This window comes from Pecten maximus, chromosome 6 (genome assembly GCF_902652985.1).
Source record: "Pecten maximus chromosome 6, xPecMax1.1, whole genome shotgun sequence".
In the NCBI taxonomy this organism is placed as follows: Eukaryota; Metazoa; Mollusca; class Bivalvia; order Pectinida; family Pectinidae; genus Pecten; species Pecten maximus.
Genome location: NC_047020.1, coordinates 5,629,071 through 5,645,314, shown reverse-complemented (window position 1 = coordinate 5,645,314; position 16,244 = coordinate 5,629,071). Strand labels below are relative to the sequence as shown.

At 38.2% G+C, this 16,244-nt stretch overlaps 1 protein-coding gene across 3 annotated transcripts in view; it reads left to right on the top strand.

The window, feature by feature from the left end:
- The window catches only part of LOC117328811 (myotubularin-related protein 8-like), an 88,125-nt gene that overhangs the window by 36,065 nt on the left and 35,816 nt on the right, over positions 1 to 16,244 (top strand). For 2 of the 3 annotated variants that reach the window (XM_033886370.1, XM_033886372.1), the window contains exons 1-2: positions 1,435 to 1,674; positions 14,864 to 14,980. In XM_033886370.1, the coding sequence (XP_033742261.1) occupies positions 1,561 to 1,674; positions 14,864 to 14,980 (231 nt within the window). In that variant the 5' untranslated portion in view covers positions 1,435 to 1,560. Of the gene's footprint in view, positions 1 to 1,434; positions 1,675 to 14,863; positions 14,981 to 16,244 lie in introns of those variants that run through there. The other variant, XM_033886371.1, reaches the window with a different exon arrangement.

Genomic DNA, 16,244 nt, shown 5'->3' with positions numbered 1-16,244 from the left:
GCACGAGGACGGGGCCTCGGCTGTTGTAACAGGGGGCTAAGTGTTTTACCGAAGGCAATGTGGAACAGTCAACCCTACATTTGCTGGTCAGGTTTGCTAATCTCTGTGTAGTTTACTGGAATGTGCATCACTAATATCAATGGAGATGTGGGCCAGTTTTACATACCGTGTAATATTCCCGTTGGAAATATTTGCTCCATGATTTGGCATGCATCGCTCCACTTGGAAACTGAATGATAATTTATTGTATCATTTATATACGTCAGAATGAATGTTTTCTGTGTGATTTAGCTTTAAGGATTAGAGAGGCTATTACAGATGTGGTCCTCAGAACTTATATTTACACCAAAATACCTGGTATTCATCACTGGAACACTTGTTTTGCCTGAATGTCAATGTTTCTACTGGATTTGATATGGAGTAAATCATTTATAGCCATATTCATTTGAAATTCAATGAGGAATTTCAAAAGAAGGACTATGTGTGGGGAGAAATCATGTTGGAAAGATGGAAAACACCAGATAAACAGAAATTGAAATAGCTCCACAGAGTTATTGACTCGACAGCATGACTGATTGTAAGGTCTATTCAGTGAGGGAAACGTTGTGATACACTCAGAATTGGATTTCACACATTTCATATTTGTCATTCAATAATACAGACATAATTTGATGTGAACAAACAGATTGGATATTCTTGGAAAGGTTGATTGAAATTGAAATGTGTGATGTTTTAGTGATAACTGATAGATGAAGGCGTCCTGGACCATATAGTGGGTATTATCAAGAACTCTCGTAATGACAAGTAATATTGTAACGGATTCCAGATCAATTACTCACAATGGTAATCTGTAATACTGCAGCTGTCTCAGAACTTCAGTATTAAACAAATAATGTCTTCTACAGATATTGATCTATAGGAAATAGTTCTGCTCTAACTTCGAAAATATTTGTATATTTTATTATATAAATGCCCAGACTATAGGGTCTAGCTTACTATGTAATCAATTAATTAGCTTCCTCAGGAATCCTCAGGAATTGTTTAAATGGTTGAGTAATGCGAGTAAGGAGCCACGTGTGTAGTGACTTGAGTGATGTGTATACTATATGTACCATCACTTGTCAACAAATACCCTGTATTGATTCCTTCATTCATTTAGCCATTAATTATTGGTGAATGACTGTCGAGACACATGGTATATATGTACCCTTTAGTCCTCCTGGGAACACTGACTAATCACAACTGATGCTACATTGATTGAATGACAATCTCCACTCATCCATGACCTTAGGGGTCTGTGACTGTTTTTCCATGCCATTCCGTGTCGGACACCACCAGGGGAGGTTGTCCTAGACACAGACTAGGGATTTAGGCCAGGTCCCAGAAAACGATTGGGGATCCAGGCCGAAGGTGTTTGAGTCACTGATCTAGGATTTAGGCCTGTGGTCCGAGTCACAGATCAAGGTTTTTTTCCTAGGTGGGGCGTGTGTTATCAGGGTGTCGACCACCACCATTATAGGCCAGGTGTTGTCCTGGGGAGCGCAGCACTATAAATCACCCATGAACGTGCTGGAGTGGACCCATGACAAGATCGAGGCCTTGGCACACACCTGTATACATGAAATGGGAAATGTTCTGGATATCAGACTCCTCTCGGAGTCTTCCGTTGATAAGGTATGTATTACGGAACACATTTTTTGGATCCACTCAAAAACCTGTCTTTATTCATCTCCACACAAATAAGTCATCCTGAACTCCTCTCCACACAAATAAGTCATCCTGAACTCCTCTCCACACAAATAAGTCATCCTGAACTCCTCTCCACACAAATTAGTCATCCTGAACTCCTCTCTACACAAATAAGTCAACCTGAACTCCTCTCCACACAAATTAGTCATCCTGAACTCCTCTCCACATAAATAAGTCATCCTGAACTCCTCTCCACACAAATTAGTCATCCTGAACTCCTCTCCACATAAATAAGTCATCCTGAACTCCTCTCCACACAAATAAGTCATCCTGAACTCCTCTCCACACAAATTAGTCATCCTGAACTCCTCTCCACACAAATAAGTCATCCTGAACTCTTCTCCACACAAATAAGTCATCCTGAACTCCTCTCCACACAAATAAGTCATCCTGAACTCCTCTCCACACAAATAAGTCATCCTGAACTCCTCTCCACACAAATTAGTCATCCTGAACTCCTCTTCACATAAATAAGTCATCCTGAACTCCTCTCCACACAAAGAGGTCATCCTGAACTCCTCTCCACATAAATAAGTCATCCTGAACTCCTCTCCACACAAAGAGGTCATCCTGAACTCCTCTCCACACAAATAAATCATCCTGAACTCCTCTCCACATAAATAAGTCATCCTGAACTTCTCTCCACACAAATTAGTCATCCTGAACTCCTCTCCACACAAATAAGTCATCCTGAACTCCTCTCCACATAAATAAGTCATCCTGAACTCCTCTCCACACAAATAAGTCATCCTGAACTCCTCTCCACACAAATAAGTCATCCTGAACTCCTCTCCACATAAATAAGTCGTCCTGAACTCCTCTTCACACAAATAAGCCTGTCCATACTCCTTTCGACACAAATATACTGTTTTTTACTCATATCCACAAAAATAAGCCAACCTGTATTACTCTCCACACACATAAACCATACTGTACTCATGTCCACATGGACATAAGCTGTACTGTAATCATCATCTCACAAATTAGCCACCCTCTATCATATCAACATAGATAAACTGTCCTGTACTGCTACATACAAACAAGTTGTCCTGTACAAAAAATTGTATTGAGGTCAGATCTACACTACACTGTTGTACAATAGTTGTAATGAGGTCAAATCTATACCATGATATAGAAAGTTATAATGAGGTCAAATCTATACCATGATATAGAAAGTTATAATGAGGTCAAATCTATACCATGATATAGAAAGTTATAATTAGGTCAAATCTATACCATGATATAGAAAGTTATAATGAGGTCAAATCTATACCATGATATAGAAAGTTATAATGAGGTCAGATGTATACCATGATATAGAAAGTTATAATGAGGTCAAATCTATACCATGATATAGAAAGTTATAATGAGGTCAGATGTATACCATGATATAGAAAGTTATAATGAGGTCAGATGTATACCATGATATAGAAAGTTATAATAAGGTCAGATGTATACCATGATATAGAAAGTTATAATGAGGTCAAATCTATACCATGATATAGAAAGTTATAATGAGGTCAAATCTATACCATGATATAGAAAGTTATAATAAGGTCAGATGTATACCATGATATAGAAAGTTATAATGAGATCAGATGTATACCATGATATAGAAAGTTATAATGAGGTCAGATGTATACCATGATATAGAAAGTTATAATTAGGTCAGATGTATACCATGATATAGAAAGTTATAATCAGGTCAGATCTATACCATGATATAGAAAGTTATAATTAGGTCAGATGTATACCATGATATAGAAAGTTATAATTAGGTCAGATGTATACCATGATATAGAAAGTTATAATGAGGTCAGATGTATACCATGATATAGAAAGTTATAATGAGGTCACATCTATACCATGATATAGAAAGTTATAATGAGGTGAGATCTATATATATCATTCTGCTGTACAATAGTTAATGAGGTCACATCTATACCATGATATTGTATGAAGTTGTATGTTCATGTTTTAATCTTTTTGTTTGATGTATAATTCTAAAACCCTTTGGTCATTATTGATTACATGTTGTGTAAATGAACAACAACTACGGTTCAGTAATTTGATGGAGATGCCTGATGTAATGTTAAGTGTGATAACATCTCTACAAGTCACGGCCATTTGTACTTGAGGATTACAGAGAACTGACAATCGGTAATCAGGGTTTTCATGTCCGCCTTGGGAGTCCAGCTTGGAGCAGTACTTTTAATGTCAGTGTGAGATGTGTTTATATACCACTGGTATATAGGTAGCTGTAAACATATCACCAGAATGCTGATTGCCTACAACTCTACACACCCATACTTTATTGATGAAGTAATCTTCTTAGCTTGATACTGTCTTGGAGTTCAGGAAAATATTTAACTTATTTAGTGGTTCCATACACCACCTGCCATCCTATGGATTTGTATCTCGGTGTATGCCTTCCCATATACTGCCAGTCATAGTGTAGATTTATATCTTGGTGTATGCCTTCCCATATACTGCCAGTCATATTGTAGATTTATATCTCGGTGTATGTCTTCCATATACTGCCAGTCATAGTGTAGATGTATATCTAGGTGTATTCCTTCCCATATACTGCCAGTCATATTGTAGATGTATATCTAGGTGTATGCCTTCCCATATACTGACAGTCATAGTGTAGATTTGTATCTAGGTGTATGCCTTCCCATAAACTGCCAGTCATAGTGTAGATTTATATCTCGGTGTATGCCTTCCCATATACTGCCAGTCATAGTGTAGATTTATATCTAAGTGTATGCCTTCCCATATACTGCCAGTCATAGTGTAGATTTATATCTAAGTGTATGCCTTCCCATAAACTGCCAGTCATAGTGTAGATTTATATCTAGGTGTATGCCTTCCCATAAACTGCCAGTCATAGTGTAGATTTGTATCTCGGTGTATGCCTTCCCATATACTGCCAGTCATAGTGTAGATTTGTATCTCGGTGTATGCCTTCCCATATACTGCCAGTCATAGTGTAGATTTATAGCTAAGTGTATGCCTTCCCATATACTGCCAGTCATAGTGTAGATTTGTATCTAGGTGTATGCCTTCCCATATACTGCCAGTCATATTGTAGATTTATATCTAGGTATATGCCTTTCCATAGACTGTTTATATCCCTGCCATTTTATGAGTATGGATTTTTTGTTTCCCATATATGTCTGTCAGGTTGGGGAACAGTCTAGTCCTGTTTGTATCAATGTTATATCTTGAGAACTCAACAGATTTCATTCATATTTACGCAACAGTATCATGACATCAGGTTGTACATTCTGTCTTAGTCTGGCATGGATCTACATCTTTTTACACAGGAAGCATTGGTGCAGAGGAGTAGTGGGTTTCATGCGTTACAGACATTCTCTAGTTAATTGAAAGTTGATTGATTGTTGTTGAACATTCAATTGGCTATTTCTTCAAATTAGTCCCCTGCTTCTAAACATTATTGAGAGGAATTTAGGTGTAGCAACATATCTTCAATGTACTCATTTGTATTGATGAAGTTGTCAGAATCTGTCATTAGTTGTGGGATGAGTCTGGGCTTTGTTTAAAGTCTTTTTTGTCTATTATTGTGGTTTGAAAGTAAATTGAGTGGTAGAGGAGGTTTGAACCATTATATATAACTAAAAAAGTAGAAAATATATTTGTAATATAACTGATATGAGAGTATTTTAATTGCCATGATTTTGAAATATCTAGGTGAGTGATGCAGGTCCTCTGGGCCTCTTGTTTTTGATGCACCAGAGTTCAGGAAACAGTTGCTTTAGTGCAGATATCTTGTTTGCATAGTTAACAATAAAGTAACACAACAATAGCTGGAACCTTCAAGTTTGGTCAGTTCTTAATGTTTTCTTTAAAAATGTATACTAAAATGTACATATGATGTGTATCATTGGAAAACTATTTACCAGAAGTTTACTGGTAGATACAGCTGTACATTACCCAGTAGTAGAATGTAATACATTATCGATGATGGAAGCAGTGAGGGCCTGGTGATCAATCCAACGATTATAGCTGACAATTCCATTAATGGGATGCTCAGTACAAATGGGCTGTAACACAGGGACCTAGAGACTGTTAACTGTGGAATCTAGAATTTATATTACAGGGCCCTTAAGAGAATTCATTTTCGCTTGTAACAAAGGTTCCAACATAGGGGTTTAAGTTGTGACTGGCACAGAGATGGCAAAGAGGCCTGAAATCCTGGAATCTGTTAAGACTGTACATGTATCAGGAGGTTGAATTGTAACTTATTAGATAGGGATGACCGATAGACTGGAAACAGGGATAGCACAGGGACCTGGAGGCTTTCAACACATGGGAATGGAGGCTTTAACACATGGACATGGAGGCTTTAACACAGGGACCTGGAGATTTTAACACATGGACATGGAGGCTTTAACACAGTGGCCAGGAGGTTTTACACAGAGGCATTGAGGTTTTGCACAGGGACCTGGAGATTTTAACACAGAGGCCAGGAGGCTTTAACACAGGGATCTGGAGGTTTTACACAGAGGCCTGGAGGTTTTACACAAGGACCTGGAGGTTTTACACAGAGGCCTTGACAACAAGGGTGTAACATAGGGGCCATTGGATCCTGTAATACAGTCAAGAGAAGCTGAAGAGCTGTAGAATATTTAGATCTATAACATGGTACTAGTGATCAAAGTTATTGATAATTTAATGACACACAGCTTTCTGGTCCCTTATCTATATGATAATGACCAGATTTTCTGATGAAGTACTTATCAGCATGGGAACCGGAAATATGTAATCAATATAAAGTATTTTATGGGCCGAGGAGAAGTTTGAACAAAGGAGCATGTAATTCTGCAATTTAGCGGGATTGTTATATAATTACAGCAAAAACTGTCATAGAAATAATACAGTATTGCTAAATGTTGTATATATGTTTCGCAGAAAAATCAGTATGTGGAAATGACCTTATCTACATACAGTCCTTATGTAACTGGTGAATTGATTGATATAATCTCTTAACTGAAAATAGCATAATGATTACAAATTTGTTTAGTGTCAAATAAATTATTAATCTTTGTTTCTTGTGAGAAATATAACAATGGAATACACTTATCTGCATCATAAGTGAGTATGTTTTATCTTGATAATGGTGCTATTGTTTGGTAGTGGAAGCCCAAATGGCTGACACTTCCTGACAAATGTTAATTGTTACTAAGCGCTAGCAGAGATCAGACTGGTTTTTTCTCAATATTCATGAAGCATTCCTTGGAGATTAGTGGCGAATGTTTTATGCTCATGACTGCAAGCTAAATACATATAACTACCATACTGGGATGTCGCTGTTGGGCCAAGTTATTTATAGCTGAAACACCTCAAATCATCTGGACATAATTCATCAATAAATAATCACATAAGTGACTAATGGGCACAAATTGCTGGCGACCTTTTCATTCTGCACCTGTGACGTTAGATCTATGTAGGGTTCTGCTTGTTTCTGTGTCCAGGGTTCTGCTTGTTTCTGTGTCCAACTATCACATGACAGTATCTTTACTTGTCCAGTTTGTTGTGAAACATATCATAGATAGGTCAGAAACAAGGTCACTATTACTATTTATAGATTTTATTTACAAACTTATCTGGCTTCAGGGATTTTTAGGGCTTTTTTAGGGTCGATAATGGGACCTATTCCCAATTGAAAATACTTTAAGCCAAATTCCAACTATTTGCAGTTTACTCCTGAAAATATCCTTACTAATTCACCAATGTTTTTCCCGAAATATGACAAAAAGGCCCCAATCCAAACCAGTGAAAAAAAGCAGTGCATTTTATATCAGATTGTAAAACATCCCCCATACATGTACATCTGCTCTTGTACAGTGTTACTGGGGTCAAAAGCAAGGTCATAAATCAACCTAAGTAGTAGTTTGGTGCCACCGACATCATTCTACATGTGATTGTCATGAAACAGAAAGTAAGTAATCAGAAATCCTCTTGTGGAAATTGTGTTCACTGTTACTATAAATAGAATATACAAAATTGACATTCGCTCTATCAACTTTATAAATTCAGGCTCTGTATATGTTTGTTAAGATCAGAAACTTGACCTTTGGAGTATGTGAATGACAGACTGGTAAAATCATTGACCTTCACCTTTAGACCATATAGCTGAAAATGATGTAGTAAAGCAGTGACCTTGAGAGAGGTTGTATCTGAAGTCAAGGTCAATTACACACCACATGATAATTACCTGTAATAACTGTTACAGTCTCTAGTCCTAACTTCATTTGTTTAATTGATTATTCCAGATTTTGACCCAGTAGGATCAACCAATTAGGAAGCAATGTAACAGATATGGTGATTAAGTGAAGCAGCATTGATCAGCTGACTAAGTAAAAAATGATAAGCCTGGTGGCCATTATTTCTGTACAGTAAAAGCCTGGCATTGGTCAGATTTCCTTGCTGTGAGAGAATGTAAGTGACTTGAGTAGGATATTGGGCCAGAAGAATACCGTCAGTATATTGCTGTGGTACCCTGGGGAATGGCAGACAGTTTGATGCCAGTTTGAAAATCAATTTCAGGATTGTAAGAACAACGTTTATATATGATAATTTGCTTTCTGTGACTGGAGGCAGATATCATTTGATAAATGAAACAAAGCATTTGTGGCAAATTTGCATACACATCTAGATCTTGTACATGTAGCTAAAACAGACAAAGAACTGTTTATGGCAGCAGCTTTATGACGAATATGGTAGTCAGACAAAGGCAGGAGCTGTACAGACAAAAACAGAATGTGACATAAAAATATCTGACAAAACTAGAGTTTAGCCATCAATATCAGAATCATGGTAGGGATGTAGATACCATATCAGTTGGCACACAACAGAATTAAAAGAGAAATCAGCAAGACACAGAACAAACCTAATATAATTTACAACGTGACAGAACAAACCTAATATAATTTACAATGTGACAGAACAAACCTAATATAATTTACAATGTGACAGAACAAACCTAATATACAACGTTTCAGGAATGAGTTTACTAAGAGACATGGCCACAAGGCAAGTTTTTCAGAACATATTAAAATGGCCTACAACCTGGCTGCTTGCTAGATATAGTAAATACAGAGTTTTATCTTTAATCTAGCACCCCATATCTGTTATAAATTCAGCGCGATTTGAAGAAGGAATATATGAGTGAACTGAGTCAATTAATCAAAAATACAATCAGTGAGTCTAAAGTTTTACAATCCCTAAGTTTAGTCTAATATTAGTGAGGGTCCCCTCAGTCAGTGAGTCTACAGTCTCTAAGGTTAGTCTACTATCAGTGAGGGTTCCCTCAGTCAGTGAGTCTACAGTCTCTAAGTTTAGTCTACTATCAGTGAGGGTCCCCTCAGTCAGTAAGTCTACAGTCTCTAAGGTTAGTCTACTATCAGTGAGAGTCCCCTCAGTCAGTAAGTCTACAGTCTGTAAGGTTAGTCTACTATCAGTGAGGGTTCCCTCAGTCAGTGAGTCTACAGTCTCTAAGGTTAGTCTACTATCAGTGAGAGTCCCCTCAGTCAGTGAGTCTACAGTCTCTAAGGTTAGTCTACTATCAGTGAGAGTCCCCTCAGTCAGTGAGTCTACAGTCTCTAAGGTTAGTCTACTATCAGTGAGGGTCCCCTCAGTCAGTAAGTCTACAGTCTCTAAGGTTAGTCTACTATCAGTGAGAGTCGCCTCAGTCAGTGAGTCTACAGTCTCTAAGGTTAGTCTACTATCAGTGAGGGTCCCCTCAGTCAGTGAGTCTACAGTCTCTAAGGTTAGTCTACTGTCAGTGAGGGTCCCCTCAGTCAGTGAGTCTACAGTCTCTAAGGTTAGTCTACTATCAGTGAGAGTCCCCTCAGTCAGTGAGTCTACAGTCTCTAAGGTTAGTCTACTGTCAGTGAGAGTCCCCTCAGTCAGTGAGTCTACAGTCTCTAAGGTTAGTCTACTGTCAGTGAGGTATCACCTCAGTTAGTGAGTCTACAGTCTCTAAGGTTAGTCTACTATCAGTGAGAGTCCCCTCAGTCAGTGAGCTGAGTCCACCAATGAGTGACTTAGTTTTGATATGTTCCAGAGGTTTTAAGCCTACTCTCAGTGAGGGATCCCTCAGCTGTAAGTGTTTAATAATTTTACATAGGTACACTAAGGTATATGGGTACAAATGGAAATTTTATATTTTCTGTGAGATAACATCACATATGGTATGTATGAAAGCTGTTTACCTATTAGTACTGAAGATGTTGGTAGAGATGTTTAACTATCCTGAAATCTTATGTGCGATGCATCACAATGGCCTATAAAAATGGTAGATTTGTCCTCTCGCTAGATTATTGATAACACTGTGTCTGTGTCTGAGGAAAAAGTATTATTCAGCAAAATAGGCATTGTCACACGAGACAAATTAAATCTCTGAATTGTCAAGAACCAGGTGTCTAGGTGATGTAGGTGTCAGGCAATCAGATATTGGAACTTGATCACTACATTTGTCAGGTCTTGTACAAGTGACACGGGTTACCTATACCAATCGAAATTCCGACCATTTTTTGGTATACCACCCAATCAACATGAAATTTCTGACCAACTTAAAGCTTACCAGCTGGTACGGACACATGATGGCCAAACATGGCTGTCTCCCCAGCCAAGTAAACACTGAAGATCTGAACAGCCAGTCTAGGACCTGAGGCAGCTTACCTATAATGTCTGGTACCTCTGGATATAGAGGTTAACTCTCAATCTACAAAGTGTTGTGTCTGACAGCTAATCACTTAAAGCTTTTATACGACTTTGTTTAGGGGTAGATATTGAGCAGTCTTTACTGCTTCAGTTGCTGGTCGGAGGGTGTGAAGGAAATGGATTTTCTGGTTCAGATGGTAGTTTATTACATGAAGATTTTGTTTGGATGCTACCAGTATTGATCCTTTACTGTGTGTACAGTCTAGTAATGGGACAGTGTGTGTTTTACTGCCCACAGGTGGCAATTCTACATGCACAGGCATACTGTATCAAGTTTGATTTCTTATTTTTCATCAAGAAATATTAATATTGAGACATTGGTCACTTTGTTTTGGGTCTTGTTATATAATTCTCTGGTTTGACAAATGATGCAGGGAACACAAAGTCAAGTATGCATGTCTAGGCTACCGCTGGCACTATAGTAATAACGACCAAGTCTCCAATAGTCCCTGTGTGGTGGTGCCATGCCTCTGAACATGGTTCCTTCTAAGACATTCTGCCACTACAGAATTCAATAGAACTAACATTTTAAATTTTTACCACTGAAACAGAACTGCGCCTCAAATGGCAAGTAAGCTTATGTTGTGGCCTGGCATCCATCTGTCGTCAACTTTGTCCTTTAAACAACTTCTTCTCCAAAACCAAGAGGCACAAAGACCTGTAGCATCTAGGGAGTAAAAGGGCTACCAAGTTTTTTCACATGATTGACCTTGACCTACGTATACATTCAAGGGCACAGGGGTCAAATAGGCTAAAATCTTTGAATGACTTCTCAGTAACCAAGAGGCCCAGGGACTTGATGTTGGGCCTGTAGCATGCTTGTATGAAGGGCTACCAAGTTTTTTTTAAATGAATGACTTTGACATACATTCAAGGTCACGGGGATTAAATATTCTAAAATCTGTTAACAGCTTCTCAATAACCAAGATACCCAGGGGCTTGATAATCGGCCTGTAGCATGCTGAAGTGAAGGGCTACAAAGTTTGTTGAAATGAATGACCTTGACCTACATTCAAGGCTTGAATTTTTAAACAATGTTTTTTTGATAGCCAAGAGACTCAGAGACCTGATATTATATAGTATGTTGGAATGAAGGACGAGAAAATGTATTGACATGAATAAACCTAGCCTGCTCTGATATTTGAATAAAGTGGTTACATTCAGCGTAGTATTTGTAGAAATTACCTAAATCAACTTCAAAGTTGCTGTAGATCTAGGTGAAGCGATACAGACCCATTGGGCTTCTTGTCTTTGGTTGTTATCTTGTTTCACAACTGGAATTTTTCCACTCAGCTTTCTTAAGAAGTTCAAATACTTGGGTACTAACAGTCTGCTGTGAAGACTATCTAGTGGACCTTACAATAAAGATTATCTGGTGGACCTAAAGATAAATATTATCTGGTAGACCTAAAGATAAAGATTTCTAGTGGACCTAAAGATAAAGATTATCTAGTTGACCGAATGATAAAGATTATCTGGTGAACCTAAAGATAACGATTATCTGGTGAACCTAAAGATAAAGATTGTCTGGTGGATCTAAAGATAAAGATTATCTGGTGGACCTAAAGATAAAGATTGTCCGGTGGAAATAAGATAAAGATTATCTGGTGGACCTAAAGATAAATATTATCTAGTAGACCTAAAGATAAATATTATCTAGTGGACCTAAAGATAAAGATTATCTAGTGGATCTAAAGATAAAGATTATCTGGTGGATCTAAAGATAAAGATTATCTGGTGGACCTAAAGATAAAGATTATCTGGTGGATATAAAGATAAAGATTATCTTGTGGACCTAAAGATAAAGATTATCTGGTGGATCTAAAGATAAAGATTATCTGGTGGACCTAAAGATTAATGTGCCGTGAAGATTATATGGTGGACCTTAAAATAAAGTAGGATGTTACTATCTAGATTTGTTTGGTGGATTGCTCCTGGGTAAATTTATGTTAAATTACTGCCGAAATAAGTGAACTAAAATCAGAAGTCACAAAGTCCCTCTGATCAATCTGTTAACAAAGCACGCTATGACTGCTGAAGATACGCACACATCTCACGGGACCTGGTAGTACCACTCAGGAGTGAGGACAGAATTAACAGACAATCAGTGTAATGAGCTCCATCTTACTATTCAGGCTTAAGCTTGTACACATGGACAATAATGACTGATGAAAACATAATCATCTTCTGTGATGTAGTAGAAATGTAGAAATATAATAAATCCTGTGTTGTATATAATATAGGAACTTTAACAGGATGTTTTCTGTGGGTAACTCACAATACTACAAAATGGTGTACACCTTAGAGCTTATGATCATCGTTACCAACGATACTCAATGTATTGTCAATTCTCGTCTTTCGATACGATATCGATTCTTTTTTCAGAGAATCGATACAAAGGTAGACAACTGTGGCAAAAATTGTATATGATGATAAAATTGTTATTTTACATGATATCTCCGTCTTCCTACTCTTGTCCGTTCTCGCTAGTCGAGAGCAGCTATTTTGTCTATGACTGTAATATGTAATACACAAAAGAATCGCTCCAAATTCCTAAAAAGAGTCCTTATCATTTATTTTCACGTCCTTAGGCTTCTTCACTTGCAAATAAAGGTAAACAATGAATAAAAACAATCTAACTAACATTTAACATAAAAACAAACAAAACACAGAAAGGTATAATTTTGTATTATGGCTCCATGTTAAACGTTATTATTTCCCTTTAGTCAGGGTCTCAAAACACACTCCCAATGAAATAAGCAAGGCGGAAGGAAACTTTCGCTGTCTGCACCACGCATGGTTTAGTTTGAGTAAACTTGATAACAGATAGTATAGGTCCATTACTACTTTGGTAGTTTGTTAATTTGTCAAGAAATGGCAAGAAAGACTTTTCATGGAATGGTAAACATAATTGGACATAAGTCTCAACACCACCAATGATGTTTTGATATATACCATTATATTTTCCTTTCAATAGATCGATACTTAAAACTTATATCAATGACAGCTCTACTTAGCTCTGGTACAAATCTTCGGCCCCTGGTACAGATCCCCAGCCCCTGATACAGGTCCCCAGCCCCTGATACTGGTCCCTGGTACAGGCCCCCGGCCCCAGGTACAAATCCCCAGCCCCTGATACAGGTCCCCGGCCCCAGGTACAGATCCCCAGCCCCTGATACAGGTCCCCAGCCCCTGATACTGGTCCCTGGTACAGGCCCCCGGCCCCAGGTACAAATCCCCAGCCCCTGATACAGGTCCCCGGCCCCAGGTACAGATCCCCAGCCCCTGATACTGGTCCCTGGTACAGGCCCCCGGCCCCAGGTACAAATCCCCAGCCCCTGATACAGGTCCCCGGCCCCAGGTACAGATCCCCAGCCCCTGATACAGGTCCCCAGTCCCTGTTACAGATCCCTGGTCCCTGATACAGATCCTAGGCCCCTGGTACAGATCCCCAGCCCCTGATACAGGTCCCCAGCCCCTGTTACAGATCCCTGGTCCCTGCAGTCCTTATGTATATTATTGTCTGTACATGATCTGTATATTACAGACCATGTGGGCTGAGGATCTGTGCCATTATAACCTGTTTTAGAGAGACACTCTGTAATAAGTAAAAGTTTCCAGGCTCTTGTCATTATATAATTACCACAAGGTTAACCTGTTTTAGAGAGACACTCTGTAATTAGTAGAAGTTTCCAGGCTCTCGTCATTATATACTTACCACAAGGTTACCTTACGTGTGATTACATTTTGTCATAAAGCCTGAATCTGAAGGAGATGAAGAAAAAATCGAAGTCATTTTTGAGACAGAAAAAGAAATATCATGCATTTCTGAAGTATTTTTAATATCTGAAAGCTGACAGATTCGTCCGGTTTCTTCTTGATTATGATTTCTGCTTCCGTTTTAAAACTTAGAAAGTCGATGAAAAAGTCGCTTTTCAGTGTTTGGGACACGGAAATGATGGTCGTTAGTCGCATCTGACAGGTGATCGTTTAATTCAGGTCACTAGCATAGTAAATAACGTTCGTAATATTCGTAAAATACGGTCGCAATATGAGAGGGAGTCGCTTAATTCAGGTGGTCGCTAAGGCAGGTTTGACTGTATGTCGAAAAAAATTATGTTGATGTTATCAAAACATCTTTTTTAAAGGCATATAGGCCAAGTAATGATATAGGTCACAGTGTAAGTTTATCCAACTACATGCCAGACAAGAGCTTGTCTAAGAACAAATTTGAACCAGTTTTATATTTATAGTGTTACCAAAAGTCTTGGTTGAAGTTTTGATTAAGATAAAGAGCTACATTCTAAGAATTTGTCAGTGCTTTGTGACCGAACTAAGATTATGATGTTGCCGATATTTACAGGTTGACAACGTGAAGTTGGTTGAACGGTATAAGGTACGACAGTCCTCAGTTGGAACCCTCTATCTGACGACCACACATCTCATCTTTGTGGATGCAGCAGGCAAAAGGGAAGTATGGGTAAGTTGTACCAGAGATATAGATATACAATCTATAACAAGAAATCAGATAATATACTGATAATACCACCAGGAAAGGGTGGAAGTTTGGACAATGCCATCTTCAAGTTTGTAATGAATTCAACATGCCTGTTTATACCGCTAACAGTATTGATACCTTATTACCTTGAGGGAACTATGATCTGACAGTGTTGTCGTGGGATGGCATAATACCCGAGGCAAGGATACTATTCCATCTCAACATTATCAGACCTGCTAGTGTCCTCAAAAGAAGGCATTTATTTGTAGAACATCACACTTACATTTACTTTGCTGATTTCATATTCAACTGTATGTTTCAATAACATCAACAGCATTGATGTCGCAATAGATTCAGGTTCAAACATTTGCCAAATTTGATAGTGCCCACTTTTGATAGAGCCCACTTTTGATAGAGCCCGCTTTTGATAGAGCCCGTTTTTGATAGTGCCTACTTTTGTCATATAGTGCCCACTTTTGATAGAGCCCGTTTTTGTTGTGCCCACTTTTGATAGTGCCCACTTTTGATAGAGCCCATTTTTGTTGTGCCCACTTTTGATAGTGCCCACTTTTGATAGAGTCCGTTTTTGTTGTGCCCACTTTTGATAGTGCCCTCTTTTGATAGTGCCCACTTTTGATAGTGCCCACTTTTGATAATACCTAGAGGAGCATGCACTATTGCCTCATGATACCATAGTGTGTAGTTAATGGGAAGTCAGCATTCTGTCATGTGGTCCTGATGTACTAAAACCAAAAGATCACCATTAAATGAAAATTTTCCTTTTACTGTAAATGTATTGAACTTAAGTAGACTTAATGTCATTCAACAGTCCTTTCAGTAGACCCATGGGAATGTTTTTGACTCTCCAAAATAAATTTTACTAAAAGTCAAGGGTCAACCAAAAACCCGATTTATTTTATGATGATTGCGGTGGATAATTCAGACACAATTTTATCCACTGTTTTCTGTCTGCACTCACCTTTCAGTTTCCATTGAATGACATTTTCAAACAGTTATTTTAGTGCCTGGTGGAGCATACACTTATTGCGTATAATAAATCATTGATTTTTTAAATATCTGTTTTCCCATTTGTAATTTTTTTAATGGACCTCAAAGAGAATTGAACCAAGATGACATTCTCAACATGTGATGTTCCTAAAACTGTCTGGAAAGGTTAGAATCTGTTTGATAAAAACCCAGTCCCTTACAGGCTAGAAGGAGATCAATGTTGGAGAGTGTAGAGAAT